The sequence below is a fragment of the Oncorhynchus mykiss genome, chromosome 3 (assembly GCF_057628025.1).
Source record: "Oncorhynchus mykiss isolate SJ-2025 chromosome 3, ASM5762802v1, whole genome shotgun sequence".
NCBI classification, from domain to species: Eukaryota; Metazoa; Chordata; class Actinopteri; order Salmoniformes; family Salmonidae; genus Oncorhynchus; species Oncorhynchus mykiss.
Genome location: NC_143024.1, coordinates 72,401,520 through 72,428,980, shown reverse-complemented (window position 1 = coordinate 72,428,980; position 27,461 = coordinate 72,401,520). Strand labels below are relative to the sequence as shown.

The window sequence follows — 27,461 nt, the reverse complement described above, 5'->3', positions numbered from 1 at the left end:
GACCAGCAGGGTCAAATAATAATGATCACAGTGGTTGTAGAGGGTGCAACAGGTCAGCACCTCGGAGTACATGTCAGTTGGCTTTTCATAGCTGTGCATTCAGAGTTAGAGACAGCAGGTGCTGTAGAGAGAGAGAGAGTTTAAAACAGCAGGTCCTGGACAAGGTAGCATGTCCGGTGAACAGGTTAGGGTTCCATAGCTGCAGGCAGAACAGTTGAAACTGGAGCAGCAGCACGACCAGGTGGACTAGGGACAGCAAGGAGTCATCAGGCCAGGTAGTCCTGAGGCATGGTCCCAGACCGAATCTGCGTCTCTCACAAGGATAGGCAGACCATTCCATAAAAATGGAGCTCTATAGGAGAACGCCCTTCCTCCAGCTGTTTGGGACAGTAGCGTACGTGTAGGTATGTATGGCAAGACCAAATCGGAGAGATAGGTAGGAGTAAGCCCATATAATGCTTTGTAGGTTAGCAAAAAAAACTTGAAACCAGCCCTAGCCTTTACAGGAAGCCAGTGTAATATGATCACATTTTTGGGATCTAGTCAAGATTCTAGCAGCCGTGTTTAGCACTAACTGAAGTGTATTTAGTGCTTTATCCAGGTAGCTGGAAAGTAGAGCATTGCAGTAGTCTAATCTGGAAGTGACAAAAACATGGATTAATTTTTCTGCCACATTTTTGGAAAGAAAGTTTCTTATTTTTGAATGTTACAAAGATGGAAAAAAGCTGTCCTTGAAATAGTCTTGATATGTTTGTCGAAAGAGAGATCAGGGTCCACAGTAATGCCAAGGTCCTTCAGTTTTATTTGAGACGACTGTACAACCATCAAGATTAATTGTCAGAAGATATCTTTGTTTCTTGGGACCTAGAACTACCATCTCTGCTTTGTCTGAGTTTAAAAGTGAAACATTTGCAGCCATCCACTTCCTTATGTCTGAAACACAGGCTTCTAGGGAGGGCAATTTTGGGGCTTCACCATGTTTCATCAAAATGTACAGCTGTGTGTCATCCGCATAGCAGTGAAACTTACAGTTGATTTGTCAGAGGACAAACCATCCACAGAGACAAACTGATATCTTTCCAACAGATAAGATCTAAACCTGGCCAGAACTTGACGGTTTAGACCAATTTGGTTTTCCAATCTCTCCAAAAGAATGTAATGATCGATGGCGTCAAAAGCAGCACTAAGGTCTAGGAGCACGAGGACAGATGCAGAGCCTTGGTATGACACCATTAAAAGGTAATTTACCACCTTCACGAGTACAGTCTCAGTGCTATGATGGGGTCTAAAATCAGACTGAAGCGTTTCGTATACATTGTTTGTCTTCAGTAAGTTGCTGTGCAATAGCTTTTCCTAAAGTGTTTGAGAGGAATGGGAGTTTCGATGTAGGCCAATAGTTTTTAAAAATATTTTCTGGGTCAAGGTTTGACTTTTTCAAGGTAGTCTTTATTACTGCAACTTTTGGTGAGTTTGGTACACATCCAGTGGATAGGGAGCTGTTTATTATGTTCAACATAGGAGGGCCAAGCACAGGACTCTTTTAGTAGTTTAGTTGGAATAGGGTCAAGTATGCAGCTTGAAGGTTTAGAGGCCATTACTATTTTCATGAATTTGTCAAGAGATATAGGATTATTTTTTAAACTTGTGTCTCCCTTGATCCTAGGTCCTAGCAGTGTTGTGCAGAGTCAGGACAACTGAGCTTTGGAGAAACATGCAGATTGAAAGAGGAGTTCGTAATTTGCTTTCTAATGATCATGATCTTTTTGTCAAAGAAGTTCATGAATTTATCACTGTAGAAGTGAAAGCCATCCTCTCTTGGGGAATGTTTTTTAGTTAGCTTCGTGGCAGAATCAAAAATACATTTTGGATTGTTCTTATTCTCTTCAATTAAGTTGGAAAAATAGGATGATTGAGCAGCAGTGAGGGCTCTTCGATACTGCACGGTACTGTCTTTCCAAGCTAGTCAGAAGACTTCTAGTTTGGTGGAGCGCCATTTCCTTTCCAGTTTTCTGGAAGCTTGCTTCAGGGCTCAGGTATTGTCTGTATGCCAGGGAGCTAGTTTTTTTTGACAAATGTTTTTTGACTGCATCTAGGGTATTACTCAAGATTAAATTTAATTCCAGGTGGTTAACCGATTTTTGTAGTACGACATCCTTGGGTACGTAAAGGGAGTCTGGAAGGGCATCTAGGAATATTTGGGTTGTTGGACAATTCAAAGAACAGCTTTTGATGATCCTTGGTTGGCGTCTAAGCAGATTATTTGTTGTGATTGCAAACGTAATAAATTGGTTGTCCGATAGTCGAGGATTATGAGGAAAAACATTAAGATCCAAAATATTTAGGTTCAGAGTATGACTGTGGCAGTGAGTAGGTCCAGAGACATGTTGGACAAAACCCACTGAGTCGATTATGTTTTTAAAAGCCTTTTGGAGTGGGTCTGTGGACTTTTCCATGTGAATATTAAAGTCACCAAAAATGTGAATATTATCTGCCATGACTACAAGGTCCGATAGGAATTCAGGGAACTCAATGAGGAACGCTGTATATGGCCCAGGAGGTCTGTAAACAGTAGCTATAAAAAGTGATTGAGTAGGCTGCATAGATTCATGACTAGAAGCTCAAAAGACAAAAGTGCTGGTTGTTTTTGTAAATTGAAATTTGCTATCATCATGAATCACGTTGACAATCTACTGGCAAATCCTACTGGCACTGTATTGGTGCTCATTGGCCAATGACCATAAACATTACACAACAAGTTGGAAATCGCAAATTCAACAATGAGTGGTTTGGAAGGAATCAGTGGCGGAACATTTAGGGCTGTGGCGGTCACAACATTCTGTCAGCCTGTGATCGTCAAGCACATAACTGTCGGTCTCACGGGTATTGACTGTTAATCAACATAAACATAATTAGCATCTCCTGGCTTCCACACAATGTCTACCAGCTATTTTAAAAAGTCTAATAAATCCATTTTATATAGCCGACACCACAATAAATCAATTTTTTATTTTAGACAGGTCTAAAGAAGCATTATATGAAGACAATATTGTCTATTTCAGAAGAAAAGAAAAGCATACTCTGAGTTGTACTTATGTTAGGTCTTGATGTGGCTATGCCAAATGGCTGTGTGCTACATTAGTTAATTTAGCAGACGAGATTTGCTTATAGTTCAGTGGCATTATTTTATATTATGTTCAAATCAAATTTTATGTCACATGCGCCGAATACAACAGGTGTAGACCTTAGTGAAATGCTTACTTACAAGCCCTTAGCCAACAATGCTTAAAAAAGTTAAAAATAATAATAATATTTGTTCAGTAAAAAATTGAAAATAGAAAGGTGACGGGCCGCCCCCATTACCACCTGGGGGCGGCCCGTCACCTTTCTATTTTCAATTAAGTCCAGGATCCAGTTGCAGAGGGAGGTGTTTAGTCCCAGGGTCCTTAACTTAGTGATGAGCTTTGAGGGCACTATGGTGTGGAACGCTGAGCTGCAGTCAATGAATAGCATTCTCACATAGGTGTTCCTTTTGTCCAGGTGGGAAAGGGCGATGTTGAGTGCAATAGAGATTGCATCATCTGTAGATCTGTTGGGGCGGTATGCAAATTGGAGTGGGTCTAGTATTTCTTGGATAATGTTGTTGATGTGAGCCATTATCAGCCTTTCAAAGCAATTCATGGTTACAGACGGTAGTAATTTAGGCAGGTTACCTTAGTTTTCTTGGGCCCAGGGACTATGGTGGTCTGCTTTAAACATGCTGGTATTACAGATCCAGTTTATGAGAGGTTGAAAATGTCAGTGATGTCACTTGCCAGTTGGTCAGCGCATGCTCGAGGTACACGTCCTGGTAATTCGTCTGGCCGTGCGGCCTTGTGAATGTTGACCTGTTTAAAGGTCTTACTCACATCGGCTACGGAGAGCGTGATCACACAGTTTGCCGGAACAGCTGGTGCTCTCATGCATGTTTCAGTGTTCCTCATCTCGAAGCGGACATAGAAGTAATATAGCTCGTTTGGTGAGTTTGTGTCACTGGGCAGCTCGTGGCTGTGCTTCCCTTTGTAGACTGTATTAGTTTACAAACACTGCCACATCCGACGAGCATTGGAGCCGGTGTAGTACGATTCAATCTTAGTCCTGTATTGACAGGACTGTTTGATGGAGAATACAATTGAACAAAGCTGAATTAAATAAATATTTTCTCCAAACGATTTGAGGGAATGCGGCTATTCTGTGTTGAGCGGTTTACAAAGAAATAGGTACTCCTTTATGCTTAATTTATTAATTTAACTTTAGTTATTCTACAATTTTTGGGCTATATGTTTTGATTTTTAATACATTGTAAGGCTGCATGATGCAACTCTAATGATTATTTGAATAAAGTTGCTTGAAAGGCATGATTTCTGCTTTGTTTTTTTGCGCAGGCTGTACACACTCTAATAGTCTCTCATTCACAATTTGACAAGCACTTGATAATTCCTAGAATTTCACGATGGCATCCCCTTTGGCAGTAATGCACCCTAACAAATCCATGCCTTTTGCAATCGGAGTGCTGCGTTGTGACGTTCTCCCTGAGTGTGCTATGCAATCCGAAGCGTCTCTCTATCACACTGCTCTCCGTCACATGATCGGGTCTTTCTCACAGGCTACAAGTGAAGACAGACACATCGGGATGCAACTGCGTGCGTCCTTATCCAATTACGAGGTGCATATTGAAGATATTGGAAGAACTGTCCACATTAACTTTTCGTCAGCCAACAAGATGAGTAGGCCTAATGAACAGCAAAAGCTCTATCCTATGTCAATCTAATATCCTCCATAGTACAAAAGTTGACCTATTCTGTGTGAGAAATAAATATTACAAACGTTGTCTGGGACAGTTGGGGCATGCGGTAGATTCCAAATTAATACAACCACTAGCATCAAAAAAACGTTTTTATTAAATTTGGCTGACGCAACAGAGCAGAACATTTAGCTTAAAATGTTGATTAGGCTATTAGGCTATTTCTTCACATTATAAGGGCAGCAATGTGCACATGGTAGTAGGTTAGAAGCGTGAATGTTCCATTAGCAGAATGTGCTTAATTATAAGTAGTTATTTCACCTCTTTAGTTACGATACAAACCTTATTAAAACATAGGCCTATGCGCTAGGCTATATGAGGTGTGCGACAATGATTCGAACAAGTCACAAAAAGGCATTGTTATGCTGGGCATCATTCAAAAGTGAAAATATATCATTCACAAGTGATAGGCTAATATTGTCACCGATCAGACTATTCTTGATTTAATTTTGTCTACATAAACTAAATAATATATGTGCAACATTTGTTTTGATTTAGAATGGACCATTATCACGCACCTGTATCGAAACAGGGGCAGCGGGAACAAAATACATGTCATCTATGCACTTAAATAGCAAATGGAGGACGCTTTTCCCCGTGGTTTATTTTCCTGCCACCCAGATAGGCTATACTCCTGTTGGAAATATAAGCAACGTGCTTAATATTTGGAAAGTTGAGATATGTAGTTGGCTTGTAATTAATAATCAAGGAGAAAAAGGTGTAGATTCACGAGCAGAGTGCAGCAGGTGTTTATTAAGCCTTGAGGTCAATGTCATTCCAGGATACCCCGGCCAGGTCACTTAGAAAGGCCTGTTCGCAGAAGTGTTTTACGGAGCGTTTGACAGTGATGAGGGGTGGTCGTTTGACCGCAGACCCATTACGGATGCAGGAAAAAATTTGTCACAGATCGCTGAGATCTTGGTTGAAAACAGCAGAGGTGTATTTGGAGGGCAAGTTAGTTAGGATGATATCTATGAGGGTTCCCATGTTTACGGATTTGGGGTTGTACCTGGTAGGTTCATTGATAATTTGTGTGAGATTGAGGGCAACAAGCTTAGATTGTAGAATGGCCGGGGTATTAAGCATGTCCCAGTTTAGGTCACCTAGCAGCACGAGCTCAGAAGATCGATGGGGGGCAATCAATTCACATATGGTGTCCAGGGCACAGCTGGGGGCAGAGGGGGGGGGGTCTATCGCAAGCGGCAACGGTGAGAGACTTGTTTCTGGAAAGGTGAATTTCTAGAAGTAGAAGCTCAATTTTTTTTGGTACAGACCTGATAGAACTCTGCAGGCTATCTTACTATCTCTGCAGTAGATTGCAACACTGCCCCCTTTGGCAGTTCTATCTTGGCGGAAAATGTCATAGTTACGGATGGAAATTTCAGGGTTTTTGGTGGTTTTCCTAAGCCATGATTCAGACACAGCTAAGACATCTGGGTGGGCAGAATGTGCCAAAGCAGTGAATAAAGCAAACTTAGGGAGTAGGCTTCTAATGTTAACATGCATGAAACCAAGGCTTTTACGGTTACAGAAGTCAACAAATGAGAGCACCTGGGGAGTGGGAGTGGAGCTAGGCACTGCAGGTCCTGGATTAACCTCTACATCACCAGAGGAGAAGTAGGAGAAGGTTACGGCTAAAAGCTATAAGAACTGGGCGTCTAGCACGTTCAGAACAGAGAGCGAAGGGAGCAGGTTTCTGGGCACGATAGCATAGATTCAAGGCATAATGTACAGACAAAGATATGGTACGAAGGGAGTACATTGGAGGTAAACCTAGGCATTGAGTGATGAAGGGAGAGATAAAGTGTCTAGAGACGTTTAAACCAGGTGATGTCATCGCATATGTGGGAGGTGGAACAACATGGTTGGTTAAGGCATATTGAGCAGTGCTATAGGCTCTACAGTGAAATAAGACTGTAATCACTAACCAGGACAGTAATGGACAAGGCATATTGATATTAGGGAGAGGCATGCGTAGCCAAGTGATTGTATGGGTCCAGTGAGTGGTTGGGCTGGCTGGGGACACAGCGATTCAGACAGTTAGCAGGCCGATGCTAGCAGTTAGCAGGCCGGGGCTAGCAAGCTAGCATAAGGGACTTAGAGGGACGTCGCGATGGGGGAAAAGTCTGTTTTTGCCTCCTCGTGCGGTGACGTCGATAGACCAGTCGTGGAATTAGTAGGGTTCCAAGTAGCAGAGGGGTCCAAGTCCAATTGGCAAAATGGGTATAGTGGTCCAAGAAACTGGCCGGTGGATCAGCTAGCAGTCCAATATGCTACAGATAGCTAGCAGGCTGTGGTTAGCATAATGGGCCTTCAGGGGACGTCGCACCTGAGGGGCCTGTTGGGATCCTTGGGCAGATTATGTCGGTATTCCAGTCGTGCCCCGTACCGGCACTAGAAGGGGTCCGGATATTGTAGCCGAGGAGTGGGCTTCAGGAGTGAGTAGCCCAGGAGCCCTAGCTGGGAGATGGGTTTAGCATGGGCTAGCCCCATGCTAGTTGGTGCTTGCTACGGGACGGAAACATTAGCCAGGAGTAGTCATCCCGGGTTGTGGTTAGCTAGCTGCCATGATCCAGATGAAAGGGTTCAGAGTTTGCTGTAGGAATCTGGGGATATGGAGAGAAAAATAGGTCCGGTATGCTCTGGTTTGAAATGCGTTGTATGAACTGGTGAGAGCTTTCCGAGCTAAAGGTTAGGTGACTGATAGCTAGTAGCTAGTTAGCTAGCTAGCCTCAGATGCACACCACATTGGGTGAGGCGGATTACAGGAGAGTATTTTGAAGTTGAGGTTTAGGAAAAATATTAAAAAGAATGTGGAGAAAAAGCTACAAAAAGATACATGGGACAAGACAAAGACGTCTGACTGCTACGCCATCTTGGAAATACATTCAACACCATGGGCCAGAAAAGGTTGAATGCATTGACCATGCTGTCAATCCAGCATGACTTCTGCCGCGTTCAAAACAACTGGAAACTCTGAACTGGGAAATCCCAAACTTCAGTGAGTTTAATACAACTGGGAAGTCGTAAAAAACAACTCAGAATTCCAAGTCGGGCCTATTTCTAGTGCTCCGACCTGAAGATCACTGACGTCATGATTCAATCTTGTTTTTTCCAAGTTCCCAGTCGTCTTGAAAGTGCCAGAAAAATCCAGAGAATGCCAGACTTTGATGTCAAAGTTTGATGACAAAATTTTCCCACAAGGACCGTCGCGCCACCATCCTTGTCAAGTGAGCACAGCATGTATTGTATGCTGCTGCATTAATGATGCAATATGCCAGGGAGATATGTATACCGTAGCTAAGGAAGTAATACTAAGTGTAAGTTGTGTAGTAAGCTGTTAATAGCCCATGTCCCTCACCCTAATAATTAGTTCCCATTCCCCCTCATCCTTTTGCCTACTGTTTTGACTTGGTGGTGCACATGTAGCCTATAGCCTGTTTTAGAGAAATGTAACAATCTAATATTGTAAGAGCTTTTATTGTCTGCTTATATGCCGCCTTTATTTATCCTACAGGTCTGACTTGGTGTACAGGGAGAATACTGCAAGAACAGCCCATGTTATGAATTATGTCACTGTACATTTAAAAAGTGCTGAAAAATAGTTATATTGACTACGTTCGTCCTAGCTCGCTCATTGTCTTAATCATAGTTTGTACATCTCAATTGTCAGTAGAAACCACGTTTTTTTAAGTCAGTAAATGAGGCTGAATTAACTGTTTCGCCGCCAGACAAGGCCCTGCTGTTAGCCAGGTTTTGCAATGGTAAGGATTCACTCCATGGTGCTGAAAAGAAAGCTCTGCTATTGGGACAGCTTTATGTAGGCCCTAACAGTTTGTGGGCACCGTTTGTCACTGTTATAGTGCAATTCATTGATTGTTTAGTGTTGTGTAGTGGCTTTGCTGGCATGCGTCAAAAACAATATATATATATTTTTTGCCCCACCAAGATTTACATGCTAAAATCCCTACTGGACCAGACTATAAAAGTTGTGCAGGTCTGGTAAAAATCGGGAAATGTCGTCTATTCTAAACTGCAGGGGTCGCAGCATCTCTCTCAGCCATGGTGGAGGGTGAAGCTGTTTGTGTGGGAGCCTGTCCTGTTTGGGACGTGGGACGGAGTCTTTACTACCTGTATGATCAACATCTTTGGTGTGGTGTTGTTCCTCCGCACTGGGTGGCTGGTGGTGAGTTTGAATTTAATTTAATTTCATTCAATACATTTGACAGGGACAATGCACACCTATCAACATTTATGTAAATTTACCAGATTTGGCCAGCTAGCTAGTTTTCAACTGCAGTCCCAGGGAAGGTAGCTGTAGGCATGAGTTTGCTCACCTAGGGGTCTGCATACTGAACAGGCGGACCACAGGCTGGATCCGAACCCAGAGCCAGGTCAATAGTCTCAATATAGACTGCTGGTCCTGACCCCCCCCCCCCCCCAAAGTGTATAATAGATCTGTTGGGCTTCAACCCCTGGTATCATATGTACTCACAGGACATGGCAAAATTTCTATCTGCCACATTTTGTAGAATTGTAGGGAATGAGCATTAAAACTGGAAAACTTTCTCTACTCCATCAAGAGGGGTGTGAACAGTTTGAACAGTTTGGGTTTGCATGGGTTGTGATTTGGGGGTTTGTTACTATGCCGATAAATGACAATATCCATTCGGACATTTGCCACCTAGGAAATTTGTGTGACTGGACCTTCTGAAATAGTACTTGAGTAGTTCTGCCCTACGGTGTGCACATGTTGGTTCTATAGCCCAGCACTAAAACACCTGATTCAACTAGTCAAGGGCATAGCGATTCAATGATTTGTTGAATAGGTAGTGTTAGTGCTGGGCTGATCTAGACATACAAGGACCTGTTCCATATATTGTATGACTTTCTTTTTGTTTTTTCTCTTGATGATGTAAGGGGAACCTAGGTGTATTGCTAGGTATGCTCCTGGTATCCGTGGTGGTTATCGTTGCCCTGGTAACAGTGATGTCAGGCATCGGCGTCTGCGAGCGCTGTGGTGTCGGTAGTGGTGGAGTTTACTCCATGATCTCTACTGTCCTGGGAGGAAGAGTAGGTGGGACCGTGGGGCTCCTGTATGTTTTCGGCCAGGTGAGAAACACCATGTGTGTGTACATGTTTTCATTCCCCCTTCATCCTCCTGCAACCCTTTGCATTGTGGTAAAGGACAACTTACCTTCAGTCAACTCACCTTTTTAAAACAAAGATCATACAGCTAAATAAATAAAAGAAGAATCAATATGTTTACATACAAGATCTCATGTATGTCTTCTGTGTGTGTTTTGATTTCAACAGTGTGTGGCTGGGGCCATGTATATCACAGGGTTCTCAGAGTCTATTGCTCAGCTCCTGAGCCTGCAGAGTGAGTGGGCCGTTAGAGGGATGTCTGTGGCTGTCCTGCTCGGCCTTTTGGGTATTAACCTCGCCGGGGTCAAATGGATCGTCCGTCTCCAGCTGATACTACTGGCCGTGCTGGCTGTCTCAACGCTGGACTTCGTTATCGGGACGTTTTCCCACCTCGACCCAGGTGTGTACATGGCATAGCCTACAGTAGGCCTGCTGATGTGTTCTGCTTGACAAAATCTCCTGGACTGTAGTGTATAGTGAACTGACAGAAGTGTGTGTGTAGCACTGACAGAAGGGACTTTAGTGCCAGGAGTAGCACAGTGGTGGTGTGAGGAGTTGTTCTTTTTTAGCCTAGATCAGTGGTTCTCAAACCTCTTCTTGGGGATCCCCAGACATTTCACAATTTTGTTGTAGCCCTGAACTAGCTCGCCTCATTCACCTAGTCATGGGCTTGATCATTTGTTGACTAGTTAAATCAGGTGTGCTAGTTCTGGAATAGTTCAACTACATTGGGTCTCCGAGGAGAGGTTTAAGAACCACCGGTTTAAATTATAGGTTCAATTAACAATTTTGTCCAGTAGGTGTCACTGTGGCATAATATAGCCTGTAGGATAACCACAAGCTTTCTCTGCACTGCATTTGCTGTAGACTTCAGAGTTCGTCATTAGCCATCTCTCAGCTTCGTTGCAAATGTACTGCACCTCTTACTTCATACTCGTCATACTCTTATGCAGTAGCAGTAGCATATAAACATACCTAGTTTTTCCCCTTGGTCAAATAAAATCAGAAATGTTTTTGGCTGTAGAGAACCTTATAGGCTCCCCATCAGTTTATCATTTCAATACTGTGTGTGTGTGTGAGTGTAGTAGCTAATGAACAAAGATAATGCATACAGTAGAAAAAATGAATCAGGTGCTTGACTGAGTGACCCCAACTGACCCCAGGACACTTCAACTGGTGACTATTCAAGAAAATAAAGAAAAAGGAGCACTTTGTTTCTGAATTGATCTGAATGATTTAATGCATACAGTAATCAGTGATGAGGCAAGTTTGATTGACTCAGGCAGCAGTCTTGTGTAATGTTTACCCAGAATGTTTTTCATGATGGGCGTGGTTTAGCCAGAATTTCTTTCTTTCCCCGGCATTCAACCGGAAGTTGATCCCTGCTCTTCCCGTTCTCACTGATTATCCACTTCCTGTCCAGTCCAAGGGAAGAGAACAGTCTGAATTTCAAATGGCACCCTACTCTCTGTGTAGTGCACTAGTTTTGACAAAAGTAGTGCACTGATTGGGGCAGGGGTTATCAAAGTGGGGTCCGCAGAGTTACTGCAGGTGGTCTACGGTCAGATTTATTATTCTTATACATTTTCTTGCACTTCTTTTTTAATGAATATTACTAATAGATTAAAGTGTGTAAAACAATGTAATAATATTCATGTACAATTTATGTTCTTAACCCTGGGCAACATGGGCTTGTGGGGCTCACAGGGATATTGGTATGAGCAGTACTCCACCAATTATACATTTTTCAAAAAATATATATTTTTACATAAATGCAGTGTAATTTAAGCTTTAAAACCGAAAAGTTTGCTCTGCCTCAAGGCAAAATGCGTAAAAGTTCTGAAATTTGTTTTAAATCTCTCTGCCACATGACAGAATTCACTCCGATGCCAAGAGGCTGGCCTTGTAAATGGTATCGGCAGACATCATAGTAAAACTCCTTGTAGACTATTTTTATTTGTGTTCTGATAACGAAGGGGTCCCTGATATATTTGCAATCACAAAAGGTGTCACTGGACCCAAGAAGTTTGAGAACTCCTGTATAATAGAATAGGGTGCCATTTGGGATGCAAATACACAGTATTCCAGTAGGAGCTGGGTGTTTCTCCTTTCTTTCTCTCAACAAACCACAAAGAAGACTACATAAATGGTGGTGGTGGTGATGGGGGTTGGTTTAGTTCAGTAAGCTGAAACCTTAAACCTTACCCCAGACTTTTGCACACCATGTCTCTCCTTTCCTTTCCAGTCCAAACGTCTCATCCGTAATGATCCTCTCTTTCTCAGTCAGACCCCAGAGCCCAGGTCTGGATCCCAAATGGCTACCTATTCCCTGCATAGGTCAGTACTTTTGACCAGAGACCTATGGGAATAGGGTGACATTTGGGACCCAACCCAGAGCTGCCATAGGGATCACATCTTGTAGTTATGGCCTAGTGAAACTGATGCCCAGGTCTTTCCTAATAAGTTGCTGCTATGTTTTGAGGTGATCTCATGCTTTGGGAATACATCTAACCCTTTAAAAGAGAGAACACGTTTTGATTTGTGAAGTAATCTTAACCTCCTTCCCCTGTTCATGTAACTGTTTAATGATGTAGTCTAACAAGTCATTCCTGGCTGCAGTAGCGTGGTCTGACTCTCGGGTAGAAAAAGTACAGGAGTTTCAGTAGTGTGTACACTGGACAATAAAGTCATCTTCACAACTAATATAATTATTATCCTCTGTCCTCACATTATAGAGTCTGTGAATCATGCATGTGTTCATTTATATAAGCAGGGGAATTTAAGGGTATAATTCCTGTAACCAAAGGTGTTGTCACTTCATCACAAAACACCATCTGCCCCTCTCTTCTTCCTCTCCTCTCCTCTCCTCTCCTCTCCTCTCCTCTCCTCTCCTCTCCTCTCCTCTCCTCTCCTCTCCTCTCCCTTCTCCCCCCATTTCACTTGTCCCTGCTGATCTTCATTTGAACTCTTTTCCAGATTGAACAGACAGGAAGTTCCATAATGTGTTTCGTGGTAGGGTGTTAACCGGGCTCACCCACATTTTTGGACAATGAAAAAGAGAAAAGGCCGGAACCCAAATTTGAGAGAGCTGCTCTTGAGACCAAGCATCAAGTCACCACTTCCTGTGATATTATGAAGGGTCCTCCAATCAGAAGATCAGGGTCTCTTCCCAATGAATATTGTCCTGGTTGTGGGTCATATCCAACTAAATGAATAGAAAAGTGAATTATAGGACCTCTATGGTCATGACAACATTCTCCAGTCAGCACGCGTGCATGCTTTTTTTAAAATGGATTTGTTTTACCTTTGGTCAGTGTGGGTGAATGAGAGGAGTTGTGTCGGGTGAAGTTGGTGTGTGTTAACACCATGATGTTATATAAGGGTTGTGCTCGTGGACACCGGGAGTGTGTCCCAAATGGCACCCTATTCCCTATATGGTGCACTACTTTTGACAAGAACCCTATGGGGTATAGGGAATAAAGTGCTGTTTGGGAGACAACCTGTCTGGGCCTGTCTGTTCTGTTGTACCACAGTTACATTATCATTGTTTGGATGGAGAGAGGTCTCAATTGGTTATGTAATTTGCAATTTGGCGGGTAATGTTTTGTTTTAAAATCTGACCTTGTTATTATAGTTGCCAAAAGCGAGGTCGGTGTTGGCTCGTTCTGTGGTGTTGCTGCAGTGTTAGAATGAGAGAACATGAGGTGCCTCTCTCGCTTTCTCTCTTTCTTACTCTCTCTTTCTCTCAATTCAATTTTTCAAGTTAAGGGCTTTTTTGGCATGGTAAACATACATGTTAACATTGCAAAAGCAAGTGAAGTAGATAATAAACAAAAGTTACATAAACAATAAAAATGAACAGTAAACATTACACCCACAAATGTCCAAAATATTGTGTGCAAATAGTCTCTCACTCTTTCTCTCTTGCTCTCTTACTGTCTCTCTATATTACTGACTCTATCTCTTACTCAATCTCTTTCTTTCTCTCTCTCTATTTCTCTATTAGTTTCTTGCTCTCTCTTCTTTCTTTCTCTCTCTCTCGTTTCTCTCGCTGTCTTTGTTTCTCTATTTCACTCTCTCGATCTCTTTCACTATTAGTTTCTCTCTCTTACTCTCTTTATTACTGTCTTCTCTCTCCCTTACGATATCTCTTTATTACTCTCTCCCCCACCTCTCAGACAGCCTACGTAAACCCTTCAATAGAATATTCTAGGTTAATTCCCAAATCCATGCATACAATACAAGACACTGTGATAACCGCTGCCGCACCTCACACAGTCAATTCCCCATCAGATACAGAAGTTCCATACTCTGGAATTCCTATCGTCACATTGCCAAAACATCATCATCCTTCAATAACTTCAAACATAGACTAGAGGTCACCCTGGTGAACCAAACTACCCAGTAGTCTCCTCCATGTAGCCTAACTCTCACACATAATCAAACATGTTTTTGTTCTGTATATTGAGTATACTGTGCCTTGCAAAAGTATTCATCCCCCCTTGGCATTTTTCCTATTTTGTTGAATTACAACCTGTAATTGAAATGGATTTTTATTTGGATTTCATGTTATGGACATACACAAAATAGTCCAAATTGGTGAAGTGAAATGAAAAAAGGATCTTGTTTCAAAAAATTCAAAATAAAAAAAAACTGAAAAGTGGTGTGCATATGTTTTCACCCCCTTTTCTATGAATCCCCTAAATAAGATCTCTTGCAACCAATTTCTTCAATAGTCACATAATTAGTTCAAGTCCACCTGTGGGTAATCTGTGTCACATGATCTCAGTATATACACACCTGTTCTGAAAAGCCCCATAGGCTGCAACACCACTAAGGAAGGGGCACCACCAAGCAAGCGGCACCATGAAAACCAAGGAGCTCTCCAAACAGGTCAGGGATAAAGTTGTGGAGAAGTACAGATCAGGGTTGTGTTACAAAAAAATATCAGAAACTTTGAACATCCCACGGTGCACCATTTAAGTTCATTATTAAAAATGGAAAGAATATGGCACCACAACAAACCTGCCAAGAGAGGGCCGCCCACCAAAACTCACAGACCAGGCAAGGAGGGCATTAATCAGAGAGGCAACAGATAACCCTGAAGGAGCTGCAAAGCTCCACAGCAGAGATTGGAGTATCTGTCCATAGAGCTGGGCTTTACGGAGCTGGGCTTTACGGAAGAGTGGCCAGAAAAAAAAGCCATTGCTTAAAGAAAAGAATACGCAATCACATTTGGTGTTCGCCAAAACATATGTGGGAGACTCCCCAAACATATGAAAGATGGTACTCTGGTCAGATGAGACTAAAATTTAGCTTTTTGGCCATCAAGGAAAACTCTATGTCTGGTGCAAACCCAACACCTCTCATCACCCCGAGAACACTATCCCCACAGTGAAGCATGGTGGTGTCAGCATCATGCTGTGGGGTTTTTTTTATCAGCAGGGGCTGAGAAACTTCTCAGATTTGAAGGAATGATGGATGGCGTTAAATACAGGGAAATTCTTGAGGGATACCTGTTTCAGTCTTCCAGAGGCACAGAGGTTCACCTTCCAGCAGGACAATGACCCTAAGCATACTGCTAAAGCAACACTCGAGTGGTTTAAGGGGAAACATTTAAATGTCTTGGAATGGCCTAGTCAAAGCCCAGACCTCAATCCAATTGAGAATCTGTGGTATGACTTAAAGATTACTGTACACCAGCGGAACCCATCCAACTTGAATAATCTGGAACAGTTTTGCCTTGAAGAATGGGCAAAAATCCCAGTGGCTAGATGTACCAAGCTTATAGAGACATACCCAAAAAGACTTGCAGCTGCAAAAGGTGTCTCTACAAAGTATTGACTTTGGGGGGGTGAATAGTTATGCATGCTCAAGTTTTCAGTTTTTTTTTGTCTTATTTCTTGTTTGTTTCACAAGAAAAATATGTTGCATCTTCAAAGTGGTAGGCATGTTATGTAAATCAAATGATACCATCCCCCCAAAAATCTATTTTAATTCCAGGTTGTAAGGTAACAAAATAGAAAAAATACCAAGGGGGTGAATACTTTCGCAAGCCACTGTATAATATACATTTATAATTAGTATGCTCTGTTTAACTGATTTGAGAACTTTTTTTTGGTACTTATTTGTATATTGGGTTTTGTGGTGGTTTTCATATAGGCCCTTTTAGGTTTCCAACCTCATCGGCACACAGTTTTTACCAGTAAAAAAAAAAATCTGTGCTATTTTTTTCTTTCACTCTTTCTTTTATGCGAATAAATTAAACTTAACCCCCCCCCTCCCCCCCCCCCTCTCTCTCTCTCTCTCTCTCTCTCTCTCTCTCTCTTTTTTTCCCTCTTGGACTTGGAACCAGCAGGGCTTCTGAAAAGGGTGGATAAACAAATTCTTTCCCATCGTAAGATAACCATGAGGGAAATGCTTGATGTTCTTACATAGGCGGGTCTTTCAGATTTGACCATCTGGATTAAACCTTTAAACCCCACCAGAACATGGCTCCGTCCCAAATGGAACCCAATTCCCTATATAGTGCACTACTTTTGACCCTATGGGCCCTGTTCAAAGGCAGTGCACTATATATGGAATTTGGTGCTATTTGGGATGCAGACTTACAGTACCTCAACCTCGGGAGGAAGCACATGAACCATTACAAAGACTGCAGGAATAGTTTCTTGCAGTGGAATAACTTGATTCATACAAGCTTTTATTCATGGTCATTGAATACATTTCTTTATATTTTCCTGTTTTCTTAATTGCTTGTAGGCTATTGTTTGTGTAGGCTTACCATTTACTCCACAGTTGCTTATATAGCTGTACTGCTTGCTGTCCTCCCTGCATATCATGACCAGCTATGTGCACTGATATTTAAACCATCCATACTCCACATGCACCATGTTAAATTTCATAACGAGGTGTGAACAAATCAGTCATGTCCATCCGACTGTATAGCAGAACAATTTTCTCTGTGCTTTTCGTGCAAATGTTTGTCGGGCGCCTGTGTAAGGGTTGTTGTCTGTGAGTGATCACGCCCAGTCTATTTCTCTCTATCAAAACCACAGTGCTGTTACAGCTAGCCTGCTACCTCTGTTTAACTTGGCCAGTGTTACTGTAAACTAGGTCCTGGTCCCCTGATTGCACGCATCTAGGCGGGGCGCATATGGTTCCTCTCCTGGACAGTTACATAAGGGGCTGGGTTAAGTTTGTAATGGTCTGAGGTTGTGTGTCAGGATCAGAGCAGACACTTCTGTCTTGATCCAGGGGGTTAGGGTTAGTCTGGTTCCCGAGTCCAGCCCTGGTTTTACCTAATGCTGGAAAAAATACTAGGATCACTCTCTCTCTCTATTACTCTCTCTAGTACTCTCTCACACTCTCTTAGACTGCAGAATTAGGTTGCTGTTAAATAGTCTATTTGTTTTTCATCCTTCCAACTAAATATCCCAATATAATATCCCATGTCAGAAAAGTGTTGGGAAATGCGACGTAAAGAGGAGCGCTAGGTGAGCAGGAGTGAAGTCACTGTCCACATAAGACAGTTAAGACCCACATCATACCGGCACTCTGAATAAAGCCAACTTATCCTCTGATCATATCCTGTGATTTCTTTATTCTGTATCAGATGAAAGTATTTTTACTTATACAGCTCACAGGCTTTTAGCATAGCCCTTTTTACACTCCTGGCTTACCACTACTAGCTAACCACTAGCAGCCTTGAAACACATTACTTATTTACAGTTCAGCACATCAGCAGTTATTGTACTGTTGCACAGAATCAAGATAAACCTTTACCATCATAGTAAACATTGAACGTCTATGCTGGCTAGAACGCTGTTGTTGACCGATGGCAGCTATAGCTAGCCACATGTTAACCTGAGTGCTACTACTAGCAGCAGTAAACACAAACATTGGCTAGCATGATATCCTGAAAGTTATATTGGCCAATAAAGATCAGGCAGTTCAGCAAAACACTCTTGACATTCTCTCAACCAGCTTCATGAGGTAGCCACCTGGAATGAATTTCAGTTAACAGGTGTGCCTTGTTAGAAGTTAATTTGTGGAATTTCTTTCCTTCTTAATGTGTTTGAGCCAATTAGTTGTGTTGGGAAAAGGTATCGGTGGTATACAGAAGATAGCCCTATTTGGTAAAATACCAAGTCCATATTACGGAAAGAACAGCTCAGATAAGCAAAGAGAAATGACAGTCCATCATTACTTTAAGACATGAAGGTCAGTCAATCCGGAAAATTTGAAGAACTTTGAAAGTTTCTTCAAGTGCAGTTGCAAAACCCATGGTTGAATTTCTGCAAAGAAACCACTACTAAAGGACACCAATAAGAAAAAGAGACTTGCTTGTGCCAAGAAACATGAGCAAAGGACATTAGACCGGTGGATTTTAGATTTTTGGTTCCAACCGCTGTGTCTTTGTGAGACCCAGAGTAGGTGAACGGATGATCTCCGCATGTGTGGTTCCCACCGTGAAGCATGGAGGAGGACACTCAGTGATGTATTTAGAATTCAAGGCACAATTAACCAGCATGGCTACCACAGCATTCTGCAGCGATACGCCATCCCATCTTGTTTGCACTTAGTCCCCCTATCATTTGTTTTTCAACTGGACAATGACACAAAACACACCTCCAGGCTGTGTAAGGGATATTTGACCAAGCAGGAGAGTGATGGAGTGTTGCATCAGATGACCTGTCCTGCACAATCATCCCAACCTCAACCCAATTGAGATGGTTTGGGATGAGTTGGACTGTAGAGTGAAGGAAAAGCAGACACCAAGTGCTCAGCATATGTGGGAAAAGCATTCCTCATGAAACTTGTTGAGAGAATGCCAAGAGTGTGCAAAGCTGTCATCAGGGCAAAGGGTGGCTACTTTGAAGAATCTCAAAATATAAAATGTGTTTAACACTTTTTTTGCTTACTACATGATTCCATGTGTTATTTCATTGTTTTGATATCTTCACTATTATTCTACAATGTAGAAAATAGTCAAAATAAAGAAAAATTAGTAGGTGTCTTAAATTTTAACTGGTACTGTACCTTTTTAATATATATCTTCTTTTACATTTAATCCAATTGGTATTTAGCTTATTCTATTCCAAAACACCTTGCTAGTTCTGTGTGAGTGGGCCAGTTTGTTTTGCATGGCTATCTTAGTGTTTTTTTTAATCATCCGCTAGCGACATAACATGACAACTCTTTGGGCACTTTAGTACCTACTTACCCGATTCACTTCCATCACCGAAGCCACCTGCCGTTGTGCTGTAGTAACACCGGTGAGGTCAGTGGACTTGGAAACTTCATTGACTGTGGCCACATGACCATTTGTTTCCCTTAGCTTCATGGTGAATCGACTCTTCCACTATTGGTAGCCATTGTAATCTTTTTTTGACCAAGTGAGCCCTGCCTGTGACTTAAGAACCAGGCCAGGGTTCCCCTGACCCAGTCTGCCCATCGCATCCTCACTAAGCGGCCCCACTTTCTTCCCATCTTCTCGCATTTCAGGCCAAAAATGCATGCCGATAAACAGTGGTTGTAGTGCACTGCCGCCACGACCAGGCCGTTCCCTTCTTGACGTTAAAGCCAAACTGTATTGTTGGTAAATAGCGAAAAATGGAAGTGTATAATTATAGTTTTTTAATAAACTTTTGTATAAGGTCCATTTTAATTGTAATATCATCAATCTATGTAGTTAGAATTGTGGATATATATTGTGCAACCTGCCCTTTAAAGCCTGCGGTAAGGATGTATAACCTGTTATGAGCCTTAATAATAATCAGCAGGTTTTCTGTAAAATGCTACCAGAAGTTATGGACTCAATCAGGGAATTGGGCAGGAGTTAAAATACCTAAGAGCATTATGAAAACTTAATGAATGTAAAGATCAGATCACAGTGTCCACACAAATAAGAGACTTAACTTTATGCTGAATCTCTGTTAAACCTTGGCCTTTGTGGATGTTTTGTTGTTTCAGAGCATGGCTTCGTAGGGTACTCCGAGGAGCTGCTACGTAAGAACACTCTACCAGACTACACGACAGGAGAAGGATTCTTCACTGTGTTTGGAGTGTTCTTCCCCGCTGCTACAGGTGAACTACTATAACTATGTTCACAGCTGCTTACGTGTTTACATTTTGGTAATTTAGCAGTATTAGTATACGTCACTCTGGATAAGAGTGTCTGCATTCAAGATAAGTTACAAGATAAGATAAGTTACAAAATCACATATCACAGTCATTGCACAGTCCCTGCTCTAGGTCTAACGACTGTTGATTGACTCACATTCTAGTGGTTCAAAGGCCTGACTATGAACAATGCTTTAAATTCACAATCTCTAAGGTGTCTGGCTGTTCTATGGTCATTAACAATGCCCCTTTTCTAGCCATTGCCTTCATGGCTAGAAAGCTTCCACAGTGACAATTTGTATACATGTGATTATAAAAGTTATAGTTATAATATGACAGTTATAATTATATAGTCTTGTCCCTGGTGCGTAGGTGTGATGGCAGGCTTCAACATGAGCTCAGATCTGCAGAGACCGGAACACAACATCCCTGTGGGAACACTGGCTGCCGTCTGTACCTCGTACGTGTCTGTTGTTACTACCAACACTTATTACATTGAGGTGTTCCAGACTTCCTCTGCTTTTTTTTTGCTGGGGATTTGAAAACATTATACAGAAACATTATACAATTTGATCTTTATTCCCACCCCAAACCCAACATGCCATGAAACGTTTAGGATCTTGTGACATAATTTCCTATTTATAGTGCCATGTGTGATCTTCCATCTAACTGATGAAAAACTGCTGGTGGTATTGTTGGCCACTACAGGTGGTTCCTGTATCTGGTCTTTGTGTTCCTGCTGGGAGCCATCTGCACCAGAGAGGCACTGCACTTCGACTTCTTAATAGCAGAAAAGGTAAACTCTCTCTGTCCATCCTCATTGTGACCATAGTGATTATTTCCTTTTGAAGAGCTTACTCTCTTTCCTATTGATGATCAAGTTCTGAAGTATTCATATCCAACGTAGTTCATACTTCCTACACATTCTTCTTTTGAACATGTACACAGGCATAGGCTACACAAGAATTGTCTGTGTGTTCCCGTATATCCTAACTGTGTGATAGGCATAGTGGGAATCTGGTATTATATGTGTGATGAAGTAGCCTGATCACATATCTGTTTATGCTGTCTTGCTAACTTCTATGCTAATTATTGTCATTGGATAGCACACAGACCTGAGACCAGGCTAGTGATGAAGATGAGGATGAGAAATTGTTTAATCTCAGTGGTCCCAGTGGGCCTCTTTCTAGAGTGACAACAGTATGTTCTCTGAACCCCATTTGTACAGCTGAGAATGACAGAAATTTGAGAAAAGCTCTGCTGCTGACCCCCCCCCCCCCCTTCTCCCAACGCGCACACATGTACTCACACACAGAATGACAGAGATTACAGAAATGAGAGAAACATTGTACTGCCGAGGTCAATACCCTCCCACCCCCACCTCCACACTCTCCCCAGTCACAGCTGTCCCTACACCAGCTAGCAGGGGGAGGTGCTGGGAGGGTGTGGGCGCTTGGGGGTTAGAGTTGGACTGTACAGGGGGTGCAGCTCAGCTGTCTGTGGTGAGGGTGTGGGGTTGGATTAGTGGGTGGTGGTCTAGGGGGGATTGAGAGGAATGGGCTAACTTTTGCCTATGTGTACACGTTATCTACAGCATATGGTACAGCAGAAATACTATGGAGCTCAGCGAAAAATATACAGCACACACGTTTTGTACACCAAGTTCTTTGCAAACAGATTTATTTGTGATTTAAAAAACGATGTTTACTCATGGTAACACTTTATTTAAAGCCTGCAGGTAAATCAAATTGTATTGGTCACATACATATTTAGCAGATGTTGTAGTAAAATGCTTGTACAAAGTTGCTTAGGAGCTAGAAGAAGAACTGCCATATCTGTTGGCGCCATCTTTTAACTAGGAAAGTGCTACCAAATGTGTATAGGAAATTGTTCTAATTGCAAAAATGCCTACATTATGTCCTCGTTTTTTCCCAGCTTCTAACCTATTTTCATAAGGGCTAATTTGAGGAGAAGTTAGCTGGGTGTAGTCATCATGGGGCCTCTTTTCCTCCTCTTTTTGTTTTGTTCCAACTTCCCAGGTCTCCTTGGTGGGTTTCTTGTTTCTCCTGGGCCTCTACATCTCCTCGCTGGCCTCCTGCATGGGCGGTCTGTACGGGGCACCCAGGATCCTCCAGGTCATCGCCCAGGAGAGGGTCATCCCAGCCCTCGCCTTCCTGGCACAAGGGGTGGGTTTGCCTGGCAGGATGGATGGATGGATGATCCATGAATCTAAAATGAAGAGAAATGGATCAGGGGCTCTATGTATTAAGCATCTCAGAGTAGGAGTGCTGATCTTGGATTTTTGATCACAATGAATAAGGGGACATAGATTGGGTGGACCTGATCCTAGATCAGCACTCCTACTCTTAGACTGTTGACTGTACAGATCCTGATAATATTTCTCAGGTGAACAGTGCCACAGGACTAACCTAAGCCAAAAAACACATTGTGCTGCTATAAACAGTTTGTCACATAACTTGATCTGACATGTTTCTCCCTTGGCTAAATCAGAAACATCAAACACAATATAGTCTCCAGTGGGTGGGGGGGGGGGGGGTGATACCGGTACGATGGGTGGGTTTCATGGGAAACGGTGAGAAAAGGGCCTGATTTTAGAGTGGTCAGTTGAGTAAACTAACCTCACAGAGAGAAAGAGAACAGATTGAGCATCCCAAATGTCACCCCATTTCCTATATAGTTCACTACTTTTGACCAGAGCCCTTTAGGTTCTGGTTAAAAGTAGTGCACTATATAGAGAATAGGGTGTCATTTGAGATGCTGCCTGAGTGTAGCCTAACGGTTGGTCGTGGCTTATGAAACACAGCACACTAATCCCCCTTCCTTTCCTCGGCCCCCACGCCCCTCAGTACTGCCTGGCCTGTACTGTGTGTGTTCGTGTCCACTGGAGCCAGGCCCTAGACATCTTGCCCTGAATCAAAGCCTCAGAACAAACCCAGGAAGGGAGGGAAGGGAGACGGACGGGGCTGGCCCAGATTGGCCTGGAACACTGCCAGAAAGGGAGAGAGCGAGAGAGTACCAGTGGTGGTTCAGGCAGCATGGTTGTAGTTCTAGTCAGAGCAGGCTGAGTCTGAGACCACAGCAACTTTTTTAAACAACCGGTTTGGCTCTTTTGTTGAAATTAGAGCTTCTCAACAGAGCATAGCATATCTTCCTCTATCTCCCCCTCTATCTCTTTCCTTGTCCTCTCTGTCTGTCTCCAACAGAAAGGTCCTAATAAGACTCCGGTGGCGGCCATAGTCTTGACTAGCCTGCTGACCATGGCTTTCATCTTCATCGGACAGGTCAACGTCCTAGCCCCCATCGTCACCATCAACTTCATGCTCACTTACAGCTTCATTGACTACTCCTACTTCAGGTGTGTGTGCGTGTGTGTGCATTGGGCATGCATGTATGCTGGAACCAGACCCTAGACATCTTGAATCAAAGCTGACTTTGACTACTCTTACTTCAGCGTGGCGATGACCTATAACCTCCAGCCCAGAGAGAAGAGGGTTGGTCCTGCCAAGAGGCCTGGGACTGGAGCCTCATCCTTCACAAACCATACATCCAAGCCCCTCATGACCACCACCCACCAGGTTTTTTTTTCATAAGTCAATACATTTTTCTAAATTCTGTTAAATGTTGAGTTCATTCGTTTAAGTTCAATCAAGGGTAAATCAAGTGTCAATCAAAATTGATGCAAGAAAAGGCAAAAATAAAAAAACGAATATTCAGGTCAATACAATACATCACAAAACAATACTTTTTCCCCCACAACCCACCAGGGTTATGGTACAGAGGGGGATGTTGCGAGCCCAGGGAAGGGGACCCTGTTAGAGTTTACTAGGGATATGGACCAGATCTTTCCCCTGCCCAATGGTGGTGAACAGGAGGAGACAGAAAAGGACAAGGCCACAGAGAAGGTTTCCATGCCAGGCCTGAGAGGCAGGATCAGGAGGGTGAAAGCCCCTGCCAAGAAGACTCTGATGGACAGCTTTGGGCTAGACCTTAACAGCAATGCCTTCCCTAGTGAGGGAGATGGAGAAGGAGATGGAGGGGTTGATCCGGCTCCCCCAGGTCCAGGAGAGTGTATCTTCCCCCAGGAAAGACCTGTAGAGCCCAGCCGAGACCCGGAGGAAGTGATACAGGACAAGACCCTCCTTCCCGGTCGTAACCCCATAGAGCTTGACCCTCCAGGGTCGCAGAGAGAAAACACTGGTGAGGAATACTTTGACTTCGAATTTTTGTTCACTTTTGACATTTGTTAGTGGTACCATTGGGCACATGGTGCACAGCTCTTATTCAGTCAACTTCATCACCCCCTGTGTGTGTGGGCATGCAGGAGTGTGTGTGTCGGCAATTTACGACATTCTCTACCTAATTTGCAACCATTTACCCCTTCATACAGTACACTGTGATGTAATAGTGAAATAGGTTATTGAATGTCTGGATTGTGTCTACCTTTCTGTTATAATGCCTGTTGTTTATACTTCATTCATTTCTGTACATATGTCAGGTTCTGACTGTAAACCAGACTACCAGGGATCAGAAATCCAACCGATGCCTGATTCCTTCTATGCCAAATTCTGCAACCACTGGATTGCACTGATTGGTGTAAGTAAGCCAGTAAAACATGCAGTAAAATATTTCTGCCCTATTGTATCTAAATGTATCTTCTTGATTACTTCTGTTTTCCCCCTGTGCAGACATTATGTTCCATCCTGATCATGTTTGTCATTCAGTGGGTCTATGCCTTGGCCAATATAATAGTCGCCTTGGTCCTCTTCCTCTACATTGGAAAAGCAAGCCCTGGACTTCCAATAGGTGACTATCCACCCATGTCAACAACTGTCACATTCACACATCTCTGTGCATTTCTAATACAAGAAGGTATGTGTCAGTCACTGCTGAAGCCTTCAGTTACAGTCTCTCAGCCACACAGCTGTTCAGCAGGATAGTTAGAATAACTGAGTTAGAGGATTCTGCAACTCTGTGATATACAATCTCCCCTCCATACAATACCCTGCTTTGCTCCACTAACTCAAGAATGTGACAGAGGCATAATGTAGATCACACATGCACACCACACATGTCATAGTTAAATGGTTTTCATATTTTACAGGTCACACGAATATCTCCTGCTGTATGTCAGACTATATTTTTATTCTGGAGTGGCAAGCTTTAGCTTATTGATTTCATTGAACTTAGATGTTTTGTTTTTGAATATCAGCTAGTAATTGATGGTTTATAATATCAGCTAGTTATTGATGGTTTATAATATCAGCTAGTTATTGATGGTTTATAATATCAGCTAGTTATTGATGGTTTATAATATCAGCTAGTTATTGATGGTTTATGATATCAGCTAGTTATTGATGGTTTATAATATCAGCTAGTTATTGATGGTTTATAATATCAGCTAGTTATTGATGGTTTATGATATCAGCTAGTAATTGATGGTTTATAATATCAGCTAGTTATTGATGGTTTATAATATCAGCTAGTAATTGATGGTTATGATATCAGCTAGTTATTGATGGTTTATAATATCAGCTAGTTATTGATGGTTTATAATATCAGCTAGTTATTGATGGTTTATAATATCAGCTAGTAATTGATGGTTTATGATATCAGCTAGTTATTGATGGTTTATAATATCAGCTAGTTATTGATGGTTTATGATATCAGCTAGTTATTGATGGTTTATAATATCAGCTAGTTATTGATGGTTTATAATATCAGCTAGTTATTGATGGTTTATGATATCAGCTAGTTATTGATGGTTTATAATATCAGCTAGTTATTGATGGTTTATGATATCAGCTAGTAATTGATGGTTTATAATATCAGCTAGTAATTGATGGTTTATAATATCAGCTAGTTATTGATGGTTTATAATATCAGCTAGTTATTGATGGTTTATGATATCAGCTAGTAATTGATGGTTTATAATATCAGCTAGTAATTGATGGTTTATAATATCAGCTAGTAATTGATGGTTTATAATATCAGCTAGTAATTGATGGTTTATAATATCAGCTAGTAATTGATGGTTTATAATATCAGCTAGTTATTGATGTATCATATTCATTACAATGTTTTTTTTGTGTGTATTTACAGGAGTGGCATCTCGTTTCAGCTTTTTCAAATGGATTAGCACAACCCTGAGCAACCTAGGAAGGTATACAGCATCACAAAAACTTGTATAAAATGAACATCATTCATCATGTATTCAGCTCTAGTTTGATGTTTAGCAATGTCTTTTTAAGGCAGACACAGTGAAAGGATGTTGCCTAGAGCAGCACCGCAGGTATTGAGATGAGATGCAGGACTTGGCTCTCACAGTCACAAAATAGTGTCTGAGCATGTTCTCCTCACAAGTTCTCCTCACGCTTTTCACAACATGGTAGCTACGGAACCAAAACAGCGAACAACTTGAGCCTCACGCTTCAACGCTCTTAGTTGTATTGAAAATTAACCCACTATGCTGTTTACTTTATGTATCTACGTCATATCGATGAGTCTACCTTTAAGACCAAATATGTAGATAATTGCTATATACAGTATAATCATTAAATATAGTAGACAGAAGCAGTGAAATCATCGTCTTGGTAAACAAGTTCGGGAAATGTTCAGAAACTCACGAGACTGATTTAAGAGGAGACCGGGATTGAACTCCGGTCTCTGGGGAGGCATACATGTACCTAGACCCCCAGACCATGGAGCCTGCACATTCTATTCTAATTATTCTAATGTCCTTTCCTTCAGGGGTGAGCTTCCTCGGGACCAGATTATCGTGACACCCTCTCTGTCAGGAGTCGGCATGGAAACTAGGCAGCTGACAGAGGAAAACCTGGACTTTGCCTCTCGGGACCGCTACCACCAGTCTTCCTTTATCGAACCAGACAGGATGGCGCACCTACAACTTAACTAATCACCACAACTCTGGATGGCTGGTCCCATCACAGACCATAGTAGCCTGGTCCAATATTTGTTTGGGCTGTCTTGCCAACTTGTTACAATGACCATGGGAGTTAGCAAAACAGCACAAAATGATCTGGGACCAGGCTGAAGTAATGTCTCATTCTAGAATTTATAGACAGATTATAAACAGTCAAGCTGAAATCAGTAGTCCTACTCTATGACATCTGGATTTGTACAGGTCTCTGTGACTGTGGCAATGCATTACATGTTTTAGCAATGCATTCCTCTCAATGATGTGCTCAAATGGTTCTTCTCTATTTATTGTGTCCATTATCATTGAATATATAAATAATACATGTTATTTTCTTCCAATCTATGTTTGACCTCTGATTAAAATGTCTGGCTTCATCTGCTTGTATGTTGA

The 27,461-nt window shown here is 42.2% G+C and overlaps 1 protein-coding gene across 6 annotated transcripts in view; it reads left to right on the top strand.

Moving 5' to 3' along the window:
* The window catches only part of slc12a8 (solute carrier family 12 member 8), a 29,155-nt gene extending 1,710 nt beyond the window's left edge, over positions 1 to 27,445 (top strand). For 3 of the 6 annotated variants that reach the window (XM_021597520.3, XM_021597519.3, XM_021597518.3), the window contains 14 exons: positions 8,880 to 9,026; positions 9,761 to 9,952; positions 10,157 to 10,388; positions 19,964 to 20,077; positions 20,486 to 20,573; positions 20,822 to 20,909; positions 22,153 to 22,299; positions 23,338 to 23,489; positions 23,586 to 23,709; positions 23,899 to 24,331; positions 24,630 to 24,727; positions 24,820 to 24,937; positions 26,234 to 26,294; positions 26,882 to 27,445. In XM_021597520.3, the coding sequence (XP_021453195.3) occupies positions 8,880 to 9,026; positions 9,761 to 9,952; positions 10,157 to 10,388; positions 19,964 to 20,077; positions 20,486 to 20,573; positions 20,822 to 20,909; positions 22,153 to 22,299; positions 23,338 to 23,489; positions 23,586 to 23,709; positions 23,899 to 24,331; positions 24,630 to 24,727; positions 24,820 to 24,937; positions 26,234 to 26,294; positions 26,882 to 27,047 (2,160 nt within the window). In that variant the 3' untranslated portion in view covers positions 27,048 to 27,445. Of the gene's footprint in view, positions 1 to 8,519; positions 8,605 to 8,879; positions 9,027 to 9,760; positions 9,953 to 10,156; positions 10,389 to 19,963; positions 20,078 to 20,485; positions 20,574 to 20,821; positions 20,910 to 22,152; positions 22,300 to 23,337; positions 23,490 to 23,585; positions 23,710 to 23,898; positions 24,332 to 24,629; positions 24,728 to 24,819; positions 24,938 to 26,233; positions 26,295 to 26,881 lie in introns of those variants that run through there. The other 3 variants (XM_090230073.1, XM_090230074.1, XM_090230072.1) reach the window with 2 other exon arrangements.
* The last annotated feature ends 16 nt before the right edge of the window (positions 27,446 to 27,461 follow it).